Here is a 19,209-nt window from a genome sequence, read left to right as displayed (position 1 = left end):
TCCAATTAGTCCTCTTCAAAATCTGGGACATATCTGACATCCAAGTGTGTTCGGCTGTAAGACGTCAGTGAGGTATAATCACTAGCCTTTTCAGCCTGGTCGGACTGTAATAATTGTACGGGAGGCACAGCCGTGACCCTCAAAGGTGAAAAAATAATTCCTCCCATGGTTTTTAATAACTTCATGGTTCCCAATGGTGATGCCATAAATTATGTGGTTAATGACGGTATGGTCATAGATGTTGACAGTCTCCTCGCCGTTGACAACATGGCCGAGGCAGACTATGTTGTTGATGGAATGCTCTACATCATCGACAATGGGGATTAAAGTCATTGATGTCAATGTTCCCGTTGTCAACAAGGTTTTGTTTGAAGATTTCCTCTTCCTTAAACAGCTCAATCTCTGTAGCGCTTAAACTCATTAAATCAACAGCGCCCAGTGAACGGAGGAGCAGCAACAGCAGTGCACCCCTGTCACAGGCCAGCAGCAGTCTTTTTCTGTTGGTCCCCTAGGTCACAAATCAACCGGGATGGAGCTGTCTGAGAAGCAGGACTTCACAGCTGCCAACCTCTCCCAAAGTCGCCTCTACAGCAGGTGCGGCCACTTATTATATTTCTTACTTCTTTCTTACTTACCCATATCTCCAGCAATTAGGGCCAAGCGAGGTGATCTGCAACAGCGACACCTTTGTTCAGTGGCAGGTGAACACTGGAGTGACAGAAGGGACTCTCAAGCCCCTCCGCCTTTCAGCCTCCCACAACCCACCGCCAAATGGCTCAGCAGTTGGCAGTAGGCATCTTCCCCCTGCAGTGGGTGAGGCCTAATGTACAGCTCTGGCTGCTGGGCCAAGCTAGCCAATTTGCCAGCAGCTGAGCGATACCGCAGACAGTGCAGCAGGAAAGGATACTTGGACGGGCCCCAGTTAGGCACAGAGCACCAAACTGATGGAGAGAGTTGGTGGGTCTGGTATGAAGGCTCTGGGTTAAATGTCCACCATCTTGGCTGGTGTGCCATACCCCCAATTATTGGTTGTCCTGTCTTGTTTATGACAGCATTTTCTGATCACATGTGAACATCCAACTGAAAATGAGGGTGCTTCAGTGTCAGGTCTGTTTGGCCAGCCCTTTAGTTTTCAATGAGCTCCTTTTATAATTCTATTTTCATTTCTTTGCTTCTCTTCTTTTTATTTTAATATTTCCTAAGACGTTAATAAAGCTCTCCAGGCAGTACTAACGGATTGCTTGCTTCTCATTTCATCTTCAGTGTGCTACATTCCCAAGGGCACTTCCAGTAAACCAGGAGACCATGATGGAATGCTGGTGTTCATAGTGTAACACTGTTTTGTCATTCAGAGATGCCCAATACATTTATTTGAAATGTGGCGGTTGTACGTAAACGAGCTTTGAAACAGATGGTTTCAAGGCTCGCTCCTGCAAGGGAATCGCCAAACGTGCAAGCGTTGCCATTGAAAGCAATGCAAAGCATGCACGTTTTTGGCAGTAAAAGAGAATCAATTACTAAAGGTCTCCTCCTACGCATGCTCGCTGCGTAGGCGATACCTAAAAAGGTCGGCTACTTTATTTTCAAGTTGATCTTGTGAGGTACGTACCATAACCAAGCACAAAAGTATGATTTACTCAACCCCAAAGAAAATATATTTTATTAGTTTGAGACTCTCAAGGGAACATTGAATGAAAAGTTTCAGTTGTGGGTCCGAATCAGAATATTCGCAAAATCAGGCACACAGCTTCTCTGGGCCCTCAAAGTGAATGACCAAATCTATCAACATACATAAATTGTATAACTGGGCTTTGATAATCTCTTATCACACATCAGATTGTGCTAACACCATGATTAGAATCTGATAATGCCTTGGGGACGACTACGTGTTTCTCACACCTAAATTTTCAACCGTGATGTTGTTACACTCATCTTAAACTGCAGGAGTTGTGATAAAGGGTACAACTACAAAGCGGTCACAAATTAATGTTCTAATATTCAATAAATAAGAATGAACAGTAACAACATTAGCATCACAGTTCCTGGGATTCGAACAAGATTAGATAACAAAACCTTGATACGTACACGCATCCTGCAACCGCTGACAGAAAAAGTCTTCTGGAGACTGCACATCCGTCACAGCTGCTGGGAAATCATCCCCCACAGACAGTGAGATAAGTTTGACTTTTGGTAAAGGGTCAGGTAAGAGTGTAATTTTTCTTGCATCTGTTTTTTCACGGTTGGTCACAAAGGAGGCCTCCAGAACCGGAGCTGAGAAGTAAAACCATAAAAAAGGTTAAAGTCCCACGTCTGTACTAAAAACAATACACCAAGCATGTCAAAAAAGTGACTTCACAGTGGTTTTGATGCCGGAGATCTATCACTTGTACACTTGTATGCTGAGCATTACCCCATCAATCAATGGTTGCCTATAGCAAATTTCAGAATTGTTCAAAAAGTTAACGGTAAATGCACACGAGGTCTATGTCTAACAATACACAATGCCATACACCTATTGGTAATGTTCTGATGACTGTGTGGGTCTTCCATTTATCAACTCAACTCAACTCCGAACAAGACATCCCAGAGAGGCAGTGAACCTTGTAGGTAAATCTAGAACTTACCAGGACGAACTATTAATACTAAAAGCACATACATTATTGTTTTTGTCAAAGCTTTAATCAGTTATATAATCACAGGCTCCGCGCAGAATATGACATTCATACACACAGGGGCTTCACATGCAGAAGCAATCTTGAAAGCATTTATCCGAATCATTTATCTAAACCAGTAAATTCCACCTCCGGTTAAAATCAGGGCACCAATGAATATATATCCATGTTGCTCTTTTTCAACTCTCTTGCAAAGGAGTGAGGTGTATTGCAACTATTTTCAGCTAACTGGCAACAATAATGCGCTAAGCAATTCATCAATGGTAGATGCACCCAATTCTGATTACCTAGCCTGTTCAAACACTACAATCAACAGACCTGACCAATTCAATTGCACAGATACATACATACACAGTGTCGCTCTGGCTAATCAATGTATGCGGACTTCTTTTAGATGGAAATTGTGGATTCTTAAGAAAGACGATAATACAACTCTCCAGGCAGTACTAACAGACTGCTTGCTTGCTGCTCTTTTCATCTTCAGTGCGCTAGATCCCACATGGCCACATCCTGTAAACCAGGAGACCATGAAGGAATACTTCTGTTCATAGTGCAACATTCTTTAACCATTCCAAAATGGCCAATAAATTGATTCAAAATGTGGCAGTGAAGCTGGAACTTTAAATCAACAAAACACCATTTCCAATACCTCGCCATGATGGACACCCACTACTGTGTTTACCTTCGTTATTGTAAGTATATGTCCGTCATACATTTATACAATAATGCCGTGTTTAGGCCACAGCAGGTTTTCTGTTTTCTAGTATTCTTTGAACTGTCTGATTCAAAAGAAAAATGAAATCATACTTCTTAAGAATGCTTGGTGTGGTGTACACAACTTATAAGCTCACATAAGGTAAAAACCAGTGAAATTTCCGTAAACACTTTAGTGCAAGTGACACTACAGTTGTGATGCAACACTGAAAAATCACAAAAATGTGCAATGCTAATGGGTCCCTAATCATGCACCTCTCATGATCTAAACTAACATCACTTACAATGTCACAATTCTCACACATAAGTCATTTATATCACTGATTGTTACATTATCACTGATTGTTACATTATCATGGTCTTTTCCTGATCATGACGATCTGATAGAATTCCCGCTGGCTCTATGTATACACCGGTATACTAACTTGCCAGTCTGAGAGGGAAAAAAGAGACATTTTTGCCCACGCACTCTCTCAACTTAGAGAAAATTGTGTAAGTCACATAATAAAACCTGACAGACTATAAGGTATGTGATTTCTTGTTGAGTTATTCACATTCTAAAGACTCAAGATATCCCCACTGCTATTTTTGAGGCTTTATTTCAAGTCAATTTTATTGCAAAATACATGGAAAAATATATTAACAGATATCAGATAGTTGTAGCAAACAAATGAGTAACAGCTCAAAATTATGAAATCAGGCAACATAATTGTAAGGATCCCTACATATCTAACCTTATCTAATGTCAGCTCGTATATGAAGATTCTCTGTTTAGATACACTAAATTGATAAAGCTGCTTAAATATAGTCAAGACGCTGGAAAGAGCTTCAAAGGAAAATAATTCATTACCGTAAACTCCTCACCCACCAGACGTCCCCTTTACATACTCCACTCATCTCTTTACATGAAAGATGCAACCATCACATGTTGTTTGAATCACTGTATTCTACGAAAGCCTTCCTCAGCTCAGAACACAGACTATTGCACACCTTCCCTCTTTATAATCATGTTAGGGCATAGCATAAAGACGAACTACAGAGGATAAAGACATTTTGTACAACTTCAAACTCATTAAACACACAAGGGTAAACAATAACGACAGATTTGCCATGGGTCAATAATCTAACTTGCATGTTCATTATTGTGGACTGAATATCACTGAAGAAGCCCTTGGATTTCATCCAGGAATGCCCCTTCTACCTACACTGGGGCCAATTGTCATGGCTATGCAATTTGTGGTGTCCAATCCACATCGTATTTTACATTTTCGCTGTGTCACAGCCATTCTGCATAGCCTATGTGAGGACAGGATGCAAGTGATCAGGAAAGCCAGGTCAGAATTGTCCCAAATGGTGAGAATATCATACCCCAACAAGCAGCTGGCTATTTAAGGATGTAGCGCCAAGCTTCACAAAGAATAAATGTGCTTTCCAAAGATTTTGATGCACTTTGACTCCCTGTCTTGAGGAATGGCAGAGAAGCATTAAGGTTGAACTTGCTTGTTAGGGACTGCACCACTCGGATCTCAACTGTGGGGCGCTGAGTCAACCAAGGCTGGGTGGTGGCATTTATTCGATCCATTTCTTCACTGAATGACCGGTACAGCGTTCTGCTTAAGACCCAATAAGGGTTTCTGTAAAGGATTCAATAGAAGCAATAGTGGGCTCAGAATTTCTTTGCCCGTACTAAAGCACCTCCATAAGGAAATTAGTCTTCATCTCCATAATTGCAGAAACGGAAGGTCTAGAACCTTGGCCACCCCTCGTACAACCATTGCGAAGGAGGTGCATTGTTCTATGACAGGGTCTGAAGGTGCAAATAGTCTAGTGTCTGGTGATGTGCCCAGGCCACTGGCATACTAAAGGTACTCATATCAATTGTCATCTGTATATGGTTGGGTAAATTAATCCCCAGCTTCAACATCATCATTGTAAGAATCTGTTCCAAATAAAGCTTTTCCTTGAGGCAAGGGCAGAGTATCGGTCTGATGCTTTGCCCAAATGCTGTGGCCCAAGGATACAGGATGCCGCCTAGGTAGAGTTCAAAGTGGTGCTGAGCCAGAAAGCATAATAGGGTGCCTTTAATTGTCCAACATTGATGCTTCATCTTCTGGCCTGGATAGTTGCACCATGGTCGAAGTTGGCAGCATGGCCTGTACAGAGCCCATACTGAGTCTAAAGGGTCCAACTGGCGCAGCAGAAAGAGCCGGCATAAAGTCCCACTTGGAGGACCTTGCGATTTCTTGAGGCCCAAAGGAGCACAAGAGGGAGCCAGCAATGTGCCAAAGAGCTGCAGCTTGGCTTCACTGAAATGTTCGAATGGCTACGGTGTCACAAAAGGCCCCAGAAACTCAGGTTGCTTTGGCACAAGGATTGGAATAGATTCCGAAGGGGAATGGCTTTGGGAGAGAGACCAGAAGGCACATTGACGTTTTCACGCCATCTCTGGATTTAGAGAGAGGCAGGAAGGAGCAGAGTCTTGTTCGGACTTATGTTGACTTACCCAAAGACTTTGAACATGTCAATGATCCGACACGGGAATGACAGTGAGATCAGGACCTTCACTTGGACTAGTCACATTGTGGAGCGTATTGGTGTATGGTAGCATAGAGCTTCCCGTCACGGCTAGCCTTGGGTTTCATCAAGGCACAGTCACTGTCCAACACCAGGTCAACTTGATAAGCATCCATCACAGACATCTGCTTGCAACAGTCCCTAACAGGTTTAAATCTTGTAGTCTTGGAAGTGACATTTTCCTCTGCACACTGGATTTAAAAAAATGTATTTGCAGAAAATGAGCGTCTCTTAAAGAGACAAGAAGGAGCACTGGATCCACATTTGGTGACACAGAAAAGAGTGAACAGACATCAGAACATGTGAGTGGTGCTTATATGTGGTTCTGCACATCACAATTGCCTGAATCTAGTAAATTACTGACTCAACTTCAATGGTGCAGAACCTATGGCTCTCAAAGAAGGGCACTTTGCAGCGCCACAATATCAGTCAATGAAGAAAAGTATTAGTTCACAGTTTAAAGAAAGACAATTAAAAAAAAAACAACAGGTGCTGACATTCAGCTTCTTTTTAGATGCCATGACTTCACAGGGCCATCACTAAGGGAAAAAAACACAAACATCAGGTTCTAAGGCAGTCAATCATGGGAGGTTTAGTACCCATAGAAAGATTAGGATCTGGAGATGAGAAAGTATATGGTTGTGGTATGTCCCATACCACCGAGGAGTGACACTTGCAACTAAAGACATGTAACCTAAATAGTATTACACTTTAAATCTGAAAGAGACAGTTAGCTATAGATTCCTTACCTTAGAATTACCCCCAGGCGTCAGACTGGATCCAGAAAGTTTTTTCATCAGCAGTTCTCTTGCACGTCGGAAGGTGGCTGTGAGAAGTTGGCCTGATATATGATGCTCACTAGTTCTAGTGATCACCATGTATCAGTCCAAACAACCCTTATGGTGATTGGTTGTAAGTCAACCTTATAGACCAGCTATCCTAGTAGCGTGGACAAAAGCAGTCTTTTAGGCTAAACTCTTTATGGCATGTGAAGCCAGCTGTTTTACCACATATAACCTTTGAATACCAATTGAAAAGGACACCACACAGGTAGTTATGAAAATAAACAGTTATTTATTAACTAACATACACCTCTGAACTCTTTATGAGGTCAGAGGGCTAAGCACATGACAAACTCTTAGGGAAAAATACAATTAAGTTGCACGATTTACAATGGTGCCCTAGGGGCACGACAAACCATATACTAGATAAATGGAATGTGAAAGTCAATTAAAGGAATGGAGCTGTCCAGAGGCTGTAGGATCGCTGGGACCACGCTATACTAACTTGAGGTAAGTAATAGGAGGCCCACGGAGCGCGTGTGGAGAGTGTGAACTCACACGCGAGATGCGTACAAACGTCTATGAACAGTACAGTTTAACGAAAAGGTGAGTACGGACGTTCCTGACTAGATAGGACTGAAACGACAATGGAACTGGACACTAGGAGAGTCAAGCTACCCTTGAGCACTGAAATGCTCGTGTTACCTCACCCACAGGCTGCGGGTGCATAGGTGCGAAGTCGTGTCGGATTTCCGCGTCGAAGTCTATGGAGCCTTGAAGAAAGATGCTGCAGGCGACCAGGAGGAAGATGTCCGGTGCAATCCAAGGGTGGATTGGTGAAGAGAAGAACCTGAAAGCAGAGGGGACAATGTTCAAAGTCACTAGCCAGTGACTGGAGTGGAACCAGGAGTGGAACCAGATGTCCAGATGTCGTAGTCGCGATCAGGTGAAGGTGGACGCTTGTCTCTGCAGCCACGTGGACCAGGTGGTGTCTTCGACGACCAGGATGGAGGCACGAGCTGTCCCACGCAGGCTCTCGCTGTCGGCGGTGTCGTCTCCGGATTCGGGTTCAACAGGCCTTGGCAAAGGCAACCCACGCGGTGAGTGGAAACGGCCAGGAGGGTCCGGGGTGCTCCTCTTTTGGAAGGGAGCAAGGGCCAGTCTGGAGCAACCAGACCAGCAGCAAAGTTGTCGGTGTTCGTCGTCTAGGAGGTCACTAGCCAGCCGGCAAGTGAACAGACAACGCGTCGAGCAGCAAACAGGCAGAAGGGCCCCACGCAGATCTCGTGGATGCTGGAGGGCTGGTCTTCGATGCAGGAGCTGCTCGGGGTCGGGGCTTCTCAGTCCCTAATGCACTTGGATGAGGATACCTCAGGAGTCGTGCTGGAGCGAAGTGCGGCTTCTTTCAAGATGGCCGGTCCCACGTGTCTCGTCGCACCCACGGGTCTCAGCTCGGCTGCAGATGTGGGTTGAGGTCGGAGAGGTCTGGGAATCCGGGTCTCGTCGGGCTCTGAAGTCTGGATCCTTTGCAGGAAGACGACAAAGGGAAGTTGCGGTATGCTGATGGTGCCTGCAGATGCAGGGTGGACACTCCTTGCCCACAAGGGAGATTCCTTCTGTCTTCTGTGGAGCAGAACGTCGAGGTCCAGAGTTTCTTCTTGTGAAGTTGATCAGGATAATCTAATATGGAATGGGACCAGCTCCTACCTTTATCCGGCTAAAGGGGGCTGTACTACGACTAGGTCCCTCCTCTGGGTGGGACCAGGAAGGGGGGTGGTTACACCCCATTTCCTTTGTCCGGTCTTGTGCCAGCTCCGGGGCTGGGGTGCCCCAGGAACTGGTTTAGACCGGCATATGCACAGGGACACCTTGTGTGCCCCAGGCATGTCTCATTCCTTTCAGCCCTGTCCTACCTAATACACAAAATCCTGTCTGGGGTGGTGCTAGCACCTCCCAAGGCAGGAAACTCTTTGTCCGAGCCTCCCTCGCTGGAAGGACTCCCAGCAGCAGGAGGTCAGACTTGTGTCTGTGGTGGCAGCATCCATTTTGTGATGCTGAGGCTCGAGTTAACTTTAACCGGGGTTCACAGTTACATACATGTCATGTCCCTCTAGAAGAGTGGAATGCTAACCCCTTCGCTAGAATTGGCGAGGGGTTAGTATTCCAATTCGTATGACACCTTACTCGACATGTTTTGATAATGCTATGATAAAGTTAGCATTTGACCGAGAGGTTCATAATGCACTTAAGAGTATATGGTATAGCGTTATCATGGAACAGCTATTAGGACATGGTTCCGCAAGCTGCAAACGGGCTCAGCTCATGCCAGAGCACCATCTCACATAATTCCAGGCACTCTGCCTTCAGGATTGATAAGGCCTGCCATAGGAGTGACTGATAGAAATATGAGTGTCCATTTTAGGGTTAGGTATAGAGATACTATACCTAAAGAAAAGGGTGATTACATCACCTTGCCCCAGCTGTCGTGCAGCCAGTTTTGTCAGATTTGGATGGCCAGCCAGGGGTGGCATAATACATGCTGCAGCCCCTGGTAGGCCCTGGGTACACCTATGCCCTGGATACCCAAGGTATGCTGTACAGGGACTGATAAGGTGGCCCAGTACCAATTGGTAAATGCACCTAAGGTACATGCTTGGCAATTTAGAGAGAGAACAGCTAGGCTGTGGGTCTGATTAGCAGGCCCACAGCCAGGGAAAGTCGTAAACCAGTGAAGCAAAAAGCAAAAATCGGGGGTGACCATAGGATTGCCGACCCTACTCTCCTACAGTGGCGTTGGACGACTTCGCGTTCGTCGTCAGTGTTGTGGTCGCCAGGATGATGTCGCGGTAGCTACGTAGACGCCACCCTCGTGCGCTGCTGTCAGTTCGTTCTTTTCCTGTGAAAGCAAGAGCAGATCTGGAGAGAGGAGTACCTCTAGGCACTTTGACAGAATTTTTCTCGACTTTTGTCTACTTCGTTTTTTTAGTCCATTGACCCCTGGTGCACGAGGGATGTCCAGCTTCAACGCTTGTGGTTCCTGTAACAGGCTGATGTCGGAGACGGATCAGCACAGCGTGTGCCTCTACTGCCTGGAGCGCGACTACGACCCCAAGTCGTACTCCGACTGCTGGCCCATGGCCCGAAGTCTTTGTAGGTGGTCCCAAAAGCTACTTGAGGCCCAGCAGTCGGCTCCGCCTTATTCGAGGTCCCAGTCGCGTAGGAGGCAGAGGGACCAGTTGTGAAGCCAACGCCATTCTTCTTCCAAGTCTTCGCACTCGGGATCAGTTTAGTCAAAGAACAAGAAGACGTCGAAGAAGCATCGTCATTCAAAGACTTCTCCCCATCTGTCGGCCGACACAATGAGGGATGCAGGTGGTGCCCCTCCTGCGGCTCCGCGTGCGGAGCCTGCAGGGTTGGCTCTGGGCTTCCCTCCCTTCCCGGGACCCGGAGCAAACCCTGCCCAGCTTCGAGCTTTCTACGAACCGATGCATGCCATCTTTGGGCAGCCCAACTCCGCCAGCTCGCCTTTTGCCACCGCGGACTCGGCTGGGGGCCCTGGACCTTCGATGTTGGCGGCTCTAGCCCCGGCACCACAAGGTTCCCTTGGATCCAGGCCTGGATCCGGATCGGAGCCGGTCGACTTTATAACACCTCCACCGGCGCAGACTCCCCCACATTCCGCAACCGGCGTCTACTGGCCTCGGAGTAGACACGGAGCCGGATCGGCATCGAACAATGCCGGATCCGGCACCAAGGGGTACTTTTGTGCCCTTGTTCTACCCTGGCTCTTTGAAACCAAATTTGCAGCCAGAGGAGGGTGAGGAGGACTGGGAAGGGTCTGGGGACCCTTTTAACCGACCAGCTCGGTTATGAACCGGACTGGCAAGAGGACCTGGGGGAAGACAGTGGTCTGGATAACTCCCAGGAAGTTGGCATATGGTCTCCTCCTACTGTGGCTACAGAGGAGGGTGCCTCATACACAGTGGTGTTGCATAGGGCGGCCGAGGCTCTACACCTGGAGCTACCTACGGTGGCTGTCAGGACTAACCTCCTGACAGAGGTGCTGTTGTATATGAATTCAGGACCCTAGTGTAATTTTCCCGATTCATGCCCATATATAGGTATAAATCACCCTATCCTTATATAGGCATAGAAATTATAACTTTATTTAGACTTAGCCTATGCAGTCCAAATTCGGCATGGCTACTTCCACTAGTTCCGAAAATCCACAACGATTTCTTGGAAAAACCCGCCTTCAGCAGTCAGGGACTTCCCCTTGCTTGAATATTAATTTATCCAAGAACTCATGGAGTTTTCAAAGAACTAAGTCTTTGATGACGTTATTATGTCCAACCTTACGTCAAACCAGGCACCTTCAAGGTATAAATATGCCCGCACTAGCCCAAGCAAACACACAGTGGTTTGGAGCAGTTTGACTATCTACTTGCCTGACGCATCTCGCTGTAGCAAGTGCCGAAGGAAGCTGACCCTCCAGCAGACGCACTGAGAGAGACGCGGTCTTTTCTCCTGCGGAGAAATCGAGCTCCAGTGTTTCCAGGCTACCCTTGCGGTTGCTGGGAAATCGAGTCATGAGAGAGAGATACCAGACCTTCATTTAAACCAAGGTACCAAGCTGATTAGAATTCTTTGATAGATTCTTGGCAAAGAATAAAAGCTACACCTCACTTACTTCTTCCCTTGTACTAGACCTAGGTTAGGTACACCGGGGTAGGCGTATTCTAGAAGCACCAGTTGAGTACTTTTAGTCTTTATTTATTAATGTATGTATTCTATGTATTTTATGGCTTAGAAACCATATCATGCTTTTACAGTATTATTTTATAATACTCTTCGTACTATACGCATTGTACTTTGGTACCAATATTACGATTGTAGCAGTTCATTTCCTCTGCATGAGAAAGAAGACTGTTCAATAAATACCTTTTTATTGAAAACGCCAGTCTCTCCATTTCTCTGCACCTCTGGTGAAACGAAGCATGCACGATTGACTGAGTGAAATATCTATCTATTGTTTTCGCGACTCTGGAGATGCATTTCTTATTCTTGGAAAACAAAGTTGTCATGTTTATGCAGTTATCAGAAACTAATCCCTTCTTGTGTATTCAAGAACGTTTCTAGTGATCTCTGAGATAGATGGCACTCACAATTAAGTCTAGTATATATTCGATAGAGACCAAGTAGACCTCAGTCCTACGTCAAAACTATAGGATATATTATTCCAATGCGCAGCGCCTATTGGGAATATAGGAACTACATTACAGTGCTTCAACCGGCAGTGAGCTTTGAGCCCCTGCAGCCATTTAATGAAGCCCTCCCGGATGTCCTTTTGGGCACCTGGTCCAGACCCAACACTGGGGCTCCTGTGGACAGGATGATTGCCCGACGCCACCGGCCGCGGGCGACTCCACTTTCCTCTCCCCACCCCTGAGAGCTTGGTGGTCCAAGCCTCCATATCCAAAGGCGCATTCCCCAACACACCACCCAATAGAGAATACAAAAAGCTGGACCACCTTGGGAAGAAGATGTTTTCTTTCTTCAGCTTGTGACAGCGGTCGGTAAACAATGCATGTCTGTTGGGCCGTTACGCCCACTTTGCATGGGATACGGTAGCGCAAGTGCTGCCACAGACCCCGGAGGAGGCCCGGGCATGCTCTTCTGTGCAATCGCCGAGGGGAGCGACACAGCAAAGTTTACCATCCGCAGTGGGCTGAATACCGCAGACTCACTAGGCAGGACGATTTCCACGTCGGCAGCCCTTCGACACTACGCCTGGTTGAGGCCTTTGATGGTCATCGACTTTTCGGCGACAAGGCAGACAACGCCCTAGAGTGCTTTATGGACTCTCAAGCTATGGCCAGTTCCTTGAACTTTTCTACCACCTGCCCTGCGCAGTCTGCTTTTCTCCCCTTTCATGGCTACGGAAGGGGTGCCCCACCAGGTTCCCTTCCAGGGCCACAGACCAGCGCATGCTGTTCAGCCTCAGTGCAGCCAGGAACGTGGAAACCACCGCTGTGGTTCTGGGGGCCAGAGGGCAGGCCAGACAACTACAGCCCCCTATGCAGCAGCCTCCAAACCCTACTAGTCTGACCTTTCAGGGCCTACAAACGCCAGTGTGCGGCAGGATTGGCCATTAGCTCCCCCACAGGCGTACCATCACGTCAGACAGGTGGGTTTTGCAGATAGTCCAAAGGGGCTACTCCCTCCCCTTTGGCCCAGCAGGGCTCTGCTCTGGGCACTCTCGGCCATTTCAGCCTTCCTTAGGCTTCCTCTTCAGCCTTCTCTTTACAAGTCCCCTGTTGTAAACAGATTCCGTAAGGACATTACTCATCATTTTCCTCTTGTTCCCTTCGTAATGTCCCAGTGGGACTTGAACTTGGTTCCTACATATCTTATGTGCGCTCCCTTTGAGCCACTACATAACTAGCCTCTTAGACTTCTCACTTTGAAAACTGCTTTTTGGGTGGCGATCACCTCTGCACGCAGGGTGAGTGAGCTACAAGCTCTTTCTTCCAAGCCTCCCTTTCTGGCTATCCATCCAGACAAGGTCGTCCCTAGAACTAGACCTTCCTTTCTTCCCAAGGTGGTTACTTCTTTCCACATTGGCCAAACCATCACTTTGCCCACCTTCTTACAGCCTCCGCATCCTTCGAATGAGGAAGAGAGGCTCCACTGTATGGATCCAAAACGTGCATTTCCTTCTACTTGGATCCAAACAATTATGGATGGACAACCAGCTCTTTGTTGGTTAAGTGGGCGCTAAGCAAGGTCGGCCGTTCACAAACAGACCATCTCCAGTTGGGTCGTTCTGTGCAACAAAGCTTGCTATTCTTTGGTAAATAATGAGCCTCCAGTGGGGGTGTGCGCCCATTCCACCACGGAGACGGCAGCAACTACTGCTTTGGGATGAGGAGTCCCCCTAAATGACATCTGTCAGGCGGCTATGTGGGCATCGTTGCACACGTTCACCAAACACTACTGCCTGGACAGCCAAGTCCAGATAGGCTGCTTCTTTGGCCGTTTTATTCTCCAGGACTTTCTGGTGTGAACTTGGTTCGCAGACCCACCAGTGATTCTACCACAATTTAACATCAACACCAAAACTATATAATTGACTCTGCAGGTTACAATGCCTTAGAGAAACTCAAATATTTTGTATTGCCAGGCACTTAGGGCAACATTTATTTTGGGTTAGTATTCCAGAATGTAGGTTTGCTCGTATGAGAAATGGAACAAAAAAATGTAAATATCTCTAAATTTGTCATTAATGCTGCATAGTCTTGACTATCCAAAAAAATAAAGGTACATGACATTAAACAACCTAACTCAGATAAAAAAAACTGAAAATCAGTGTCACACAGATGTGCAAAAACCTTAGAGACATTTAGGCTGCTATGTGAGACAAGTCACGAGGTAAGGATGAGATTGTTTTTCAGCCACTTGCCTGTCCTGAACAACACCAAGGGTGCATGATGATAACCCTTTCAATAGGAAATGACACCATTTCATGACCAGGGAGGATTTTGAAACGCTGCAAGAGATCATGGGAACACCAGCACTTTAGCCAGAGTGGAAGTGGTTTGCTTCTTCAACCCCAAGGTATTTAAATCATGATGTACTCGTAGGCAAGATGTTTTGCTCATAAGAAATACAGAGTGGTCTTTTGGCCAGCCCTCTTCATGCGCTGCTTTAAGATAGTGTCACTAACAGCTGATACATAGGGTATTGTGTATTATTTTGCATTCAACTGAGTCCTATTTCAATGCATGCAGTGCAATGTTTTCTTGAAAAGTAGCAACCAGTGGGAACTATTTGATGAATGTAAAAGCAGTGTTTGAAAGAAGGCTTCCCCCGCTAAAACCAATATATTTTGTTTGCCAATTATCTGAAGAAAAAAGAACATAAATAAACTAAAGTATGGGAACTGCTTTCACTAAAATGTATTTTTGCACATGAAAATGTTTTTACATCTAGGTTGCATGTGTACCCTTCCATGCTCCAAGCGTGATTTTATACCTAAATATGACTTACACCTAAATATGATAACACAATTCTGCTTATTTTGCACCAAACCAGCTTTTACACATTAATGTGTTATCTGTTCTTGAAACTTTGCACAATCTTGCTAACACTGCACTAAGGATGGAATCGTACATCAATGTATTAGCAACAAAATGGGGTTATCATACTGACCACACCTTCTACACCTAATGAGAGTTTACTACAAAACGTCCCTCTGTAGTGAGTAACTCTGCACCTAAAAAAGATATCACAACTGCTAGTGAGTTTGCACCTAAACATGTTTGTGCACCTAAATGTGATGTGTGCTCACAAAAGAGTCTTTAAGTTAGATGTACTAAGATCAAAATAGCGATTTCCTAATTGCAATTTTCTGGAGAATTTTAACTAGGAAATAATAATTTCTTCTGTATGAGACTCATTGAGTTTCCTTTTAGCGATTCGGAGTGGGCTACAAATAGACCTACCACTTCCATATTAATGAGGTAGGTCACAATTTGCGACCCACTACGATTCGCTAATATCACCGGGATGGTGGGGTGCTTGGGTCAGCAGACCACCATGGCTGCGACTGCTTTTATTTATTTTTTTTATATATTTTTATTTTTTTTGTGGCAGAGGCATAAAACATACAAGGACGAAGCAGCATCTAATCAGCGACAGTCGTTCACATAGTTTCTAATACATCACTGGCATAATGAAAAAAAGGAGAAACATATGAAATATAAAATATATCTTTGCAAATACAGTAGTTATTAGATTTTAGATCCAATTGTCAATAGGGGACCATAACTTCCGAGCAAAAATCTTCTTTTTCAGTCCCTTCAATTTATAAACTGCTTTGTCCATTCTATAAACATTTAGCAACTTTCCCAGCCATTGTTCAAATGTTGGTGGATCTATATCCAGCCATCTAGAAGTAATACAAAAACGATATACAGACATTCCAATAAACAGAAAGTATTCTTGATCAACAGATAAACTTTCAGAAGGAAAATAAATACCAAATATAATCACAGAAGGACAAAGCTTAATATTGACATTGAGCAAGTTAGTCAGAAACTTTTCAATCTTATCTATATATAACGCCAATTTAAGGCAACTGTAAAACATACGACATGAGTCCGCTGCTAGGGTTCCACAGCGACTACAATTAATACCTTTCGTGGCTTTCCATTTGGCCAACGTAGCAGGTGTGTAGTAGAGATCTAAAGTAGACATATAATGTTGACTTTTAAGAGAGCTATTAATTAGTGCTTTATTACTCATCTCAAAAGCCCTTGCCAAGTCTATTCCTTCTATACACAATTTTCTTTGCCATTTCTGGGCTTGCTGGTCAAGATCATCATGCAGCCTATTAACCATTAATTGGTAAATCGTGCCAATACGGTTATTCTTCCTACAGCTCTCTAGAATATCGATAGTCTCCATAGCATCACTATATAACAGATTTTTTTTTTCCAAAAAACTACGGATCTGTAAATATTTAAAAAATTCATTCCTGGAAAGGCCAAATGTTTCTTGAAGTTCAGAAAAGGACATAAAAACCCCGTTTTGATACAGTTGCCCAATTGAGTGGATCTGTCTCATATGCCATCGATATATAGCCATATCTTGAAAAATCCCCGATAATGAAATATTACCAAAGATAGGTGTATAAAAATTAAACTTTGGAGTTATCCGTAGAGTTTTATTGATTTGTCTCCAAACTAAAAAGGCAGAAAAAAACACCTTAAATTTTGTTTTTTTGTAATAGCTGGGTTCCATGAACTTCAGTAAGCATTGACGCACATGAGCGCCCATTAGCATTTCAAAGATGGAGGGTGCCATAGAGGTTTCGGTAACATGGTCATGGAATAATAGAACCCTGATTGCTTTAAGAGTGATAGCCCAATAATACATTCTGAAGTTCGGAAATCCCAACCCAGCACGTTCTTGCGGAAGAGTACACCACTTTAAAGATCTTCTTGAGCGGCGGTACCCCCACAAAAATCTGGACAGCATCCTGTCTATTTTGTTAAAAAGAGACATTGAAAAAAATAAGGGAATAGTTCGAAAAAAATAAAGAAATTTTGGGAAGATCATCTTGATGACATTGGTTCGTCCATATAAAGATAAGTGTAAATTGTTTATCCTTTCTAAAGTTCTATTTGCGACTGCTTTTAAATAAAAATTTTTTTTTTTTTTTTAAACGCAGCCAATTTTCCTTAGAGAAAAATAGGATGCATTTAAAAAGACAAAAATTAAACTTTGAAGTTTCAGATTTTTAAGAGCAGACAGGGGTCCATGGGATCATATTCTCCTCCTACAAATTATTTTGCCAACCATTTTCAAAGGGGAAGGGGTTTCTTGTAGGACCCCCTTTCCATTTACGAATGGGTTACGACCATTTTTTAAATTGCGGCAAAATGCGAATTTTTGCGACCACATTTCGGTTGCAAAAATATTCATACATACCGTTTCAATTCTGTATTCGGATCGGACGCCTTCAACACGCCCCTTCCAAATACCAAATCGGGGAGCCAAAATTGCGATTCAATAAATTATGAAATCGCAAATTGGGCTTTGTACATATCAAAAAGCATTTTTGTAAAAGTAAACAGCCTGTTTCTGTGAATTGGGCATTTTGCGACTGCAAAAATGCTTTGTACATCAAGCCCCTAAAGAAGTATTATTACGCTCCTGGTAATACTGCACCACGGGTACTGGTATTTGAGAGCATGTAAACATTTCCTGAGAGAACAGTAGGAAAAAATATTTTATTCATGTGCAAATTTGATTCAGAACAAAATGCAGGCATTGCGTGCAGAAAAATGACAGCTTTGGTACCTAAAATGAACAAATTAAACACTGATGAGGAATACCCTAAAATTTAACCATAATTTGTCTGATTTTTGGTAGCTCTCTCTGTGCCTCAAGTACTGGCAAGTAAACCGATAAAGTAGATTTAATATTGCTACATAAAGTTAAAAATGATGCATGCAATATTAACTGATTGTTTAATCTGAGTGAAAAGAAAAGTGTGATTAACTGAGGACTGTCGGAATATTTAAACATTGAAAATCATGGTTTAAAAGTTGCGAATTTTCATCACTAAATGTCCACAAATTGCAAAATCAACTACTAGAATTATCCGAACAAACAAATGTACTTTCAGAGAGTACTAGGAGTTGCTTTAAAGGTTTAATACACTGTATTTTTAGCTTGCGATAACAATTACAACAGAGTAGGCACCAGTAACAGTTATTCTGACAGTAGAAAGGGAGAACTAGTGGAAAATCAGCAGAAGAACTATCTGATTTGAAGTGTGCCAAAGCCACAGTTTATGCATTACAAACACAAATATAACACCCAATCGCTGAGCCAAATATAAATGAACAAGTTACATGCAGTCAGTTTCGCTCTTTCTAGTCGATGCTCTATCTAACTGCAGATTCCCCACCTTTAGAATATCCCCAGGTGGCAGACTGGACCAGCAAGATTTTTTTTAGCATAGTACATGTGTGCCAATAGGTGGTGCCATGTGGCTTCGCTTCAACCCCTCTCCGTCCCTGAAATGAAAGTTGGAGCTCCATACAACTTCATCGCCAAACAGCTAAGCAACTGGAAAACCTTTTGATCGAAGAGACCACCACACTGATGAATACCATCCACTCAAGGGCCCCCTCAGACCCATGCCCCCACTTCATATACACCCTTTGAAGTACTATCATCTTCTCTTTGCTCAACGCTATAATTAACACCTCCATTAACTCCTTTCCATTCTGCTGGAAAAATGCAGGAGTCAAGCACCCTATTGAAGAAACAAATAGCCAACCCAAACATCCTCAGCAGCTGCAGACCCATTTAGCTCCTGCCTTTCCCAGCTAAAGTACCAGAGCAAGCCATGAATTCCCCACCAAGAACTCCATAAACTCCTTTACAGCTTTCACATCAGGCTTTCACACCGAGCATAGCACAGACAGCCCGGAATGCAACCACCGAGGACATAAGAAGTAAACTCAGTTGAGGAGAAACAGCTGCACTCACCCTCCTCAATCTCTGCAGCTTTCAATACGGTCACCCACAAGTCACTCATCAGAAAGTTTCAGCACTTGGGTATCTACTGACCATCCCTCAAGTGGCTATCCGCCATCCTCACGGACAGTACTCAACGAGTCAGACCGATTCCCCCTCCACACACCTCCGAACCCAAGAAACACAACTGCGTAGTCCCTCAGGAATCGTCGCTCAGTCCAACACTCTTGAATGTAGACATGGCACCCTTTGCGGACATCGTTCGAGCCCCAATTATCAACATAGTATCATATGCTGATGACACACTGCTCAACCTCTCCCTTGCTGAATCAACCAGCACAGCAAAACAAATTTTGCCAACTGCATGACAAATGTTGCTGCTTTGATGAAAAACAACTGCCTCCAGTTCAAGA

General features: G+C 44.3%; 1 protein-coding gene across 2 annotated transcripts in view; it reads right to left on the bottom strand.

The window, feature by feature from the left end:
- TDRD1 (tudor domain containing 1) overlaps positions 1–19,209 on the bottom strand; it is a 1,954,313-nt gene that overhangs the window by 1,035,975 nt on the left and 899,129 nt on the right. For both annotated transcript variants that reach the window (XM_086922877.1, XM_086922878.1), the window contains exon 12: positions 2,086–2,271. In XM_086922877.1, the coding sequence (XP_086779003.1) occupies positions 2,086–2,271 (186 nt within the window). The remainder of the gene's footprint in view (positions 1–2,085; positions 2,272–19,209) is intronic.

This window comes from Lissotriton vulgaris, chromosome 5 (assembly GCF_964263255.1).
Source record: "Lissotriton vulgaris chromosome 5, aLisVul1.2, whole genome shotgun sequence".
Taxonomy (NCBI): domain Eukaryota; kingdom Metazoa; phylum Chordata; class Amphibia; order Caudata; family Salamandridae; genus Lissotriton; species Lissotriton vulgaris.
This window is presented reverse-complemented; position numbering and strand designations above follow the sequence as displayed.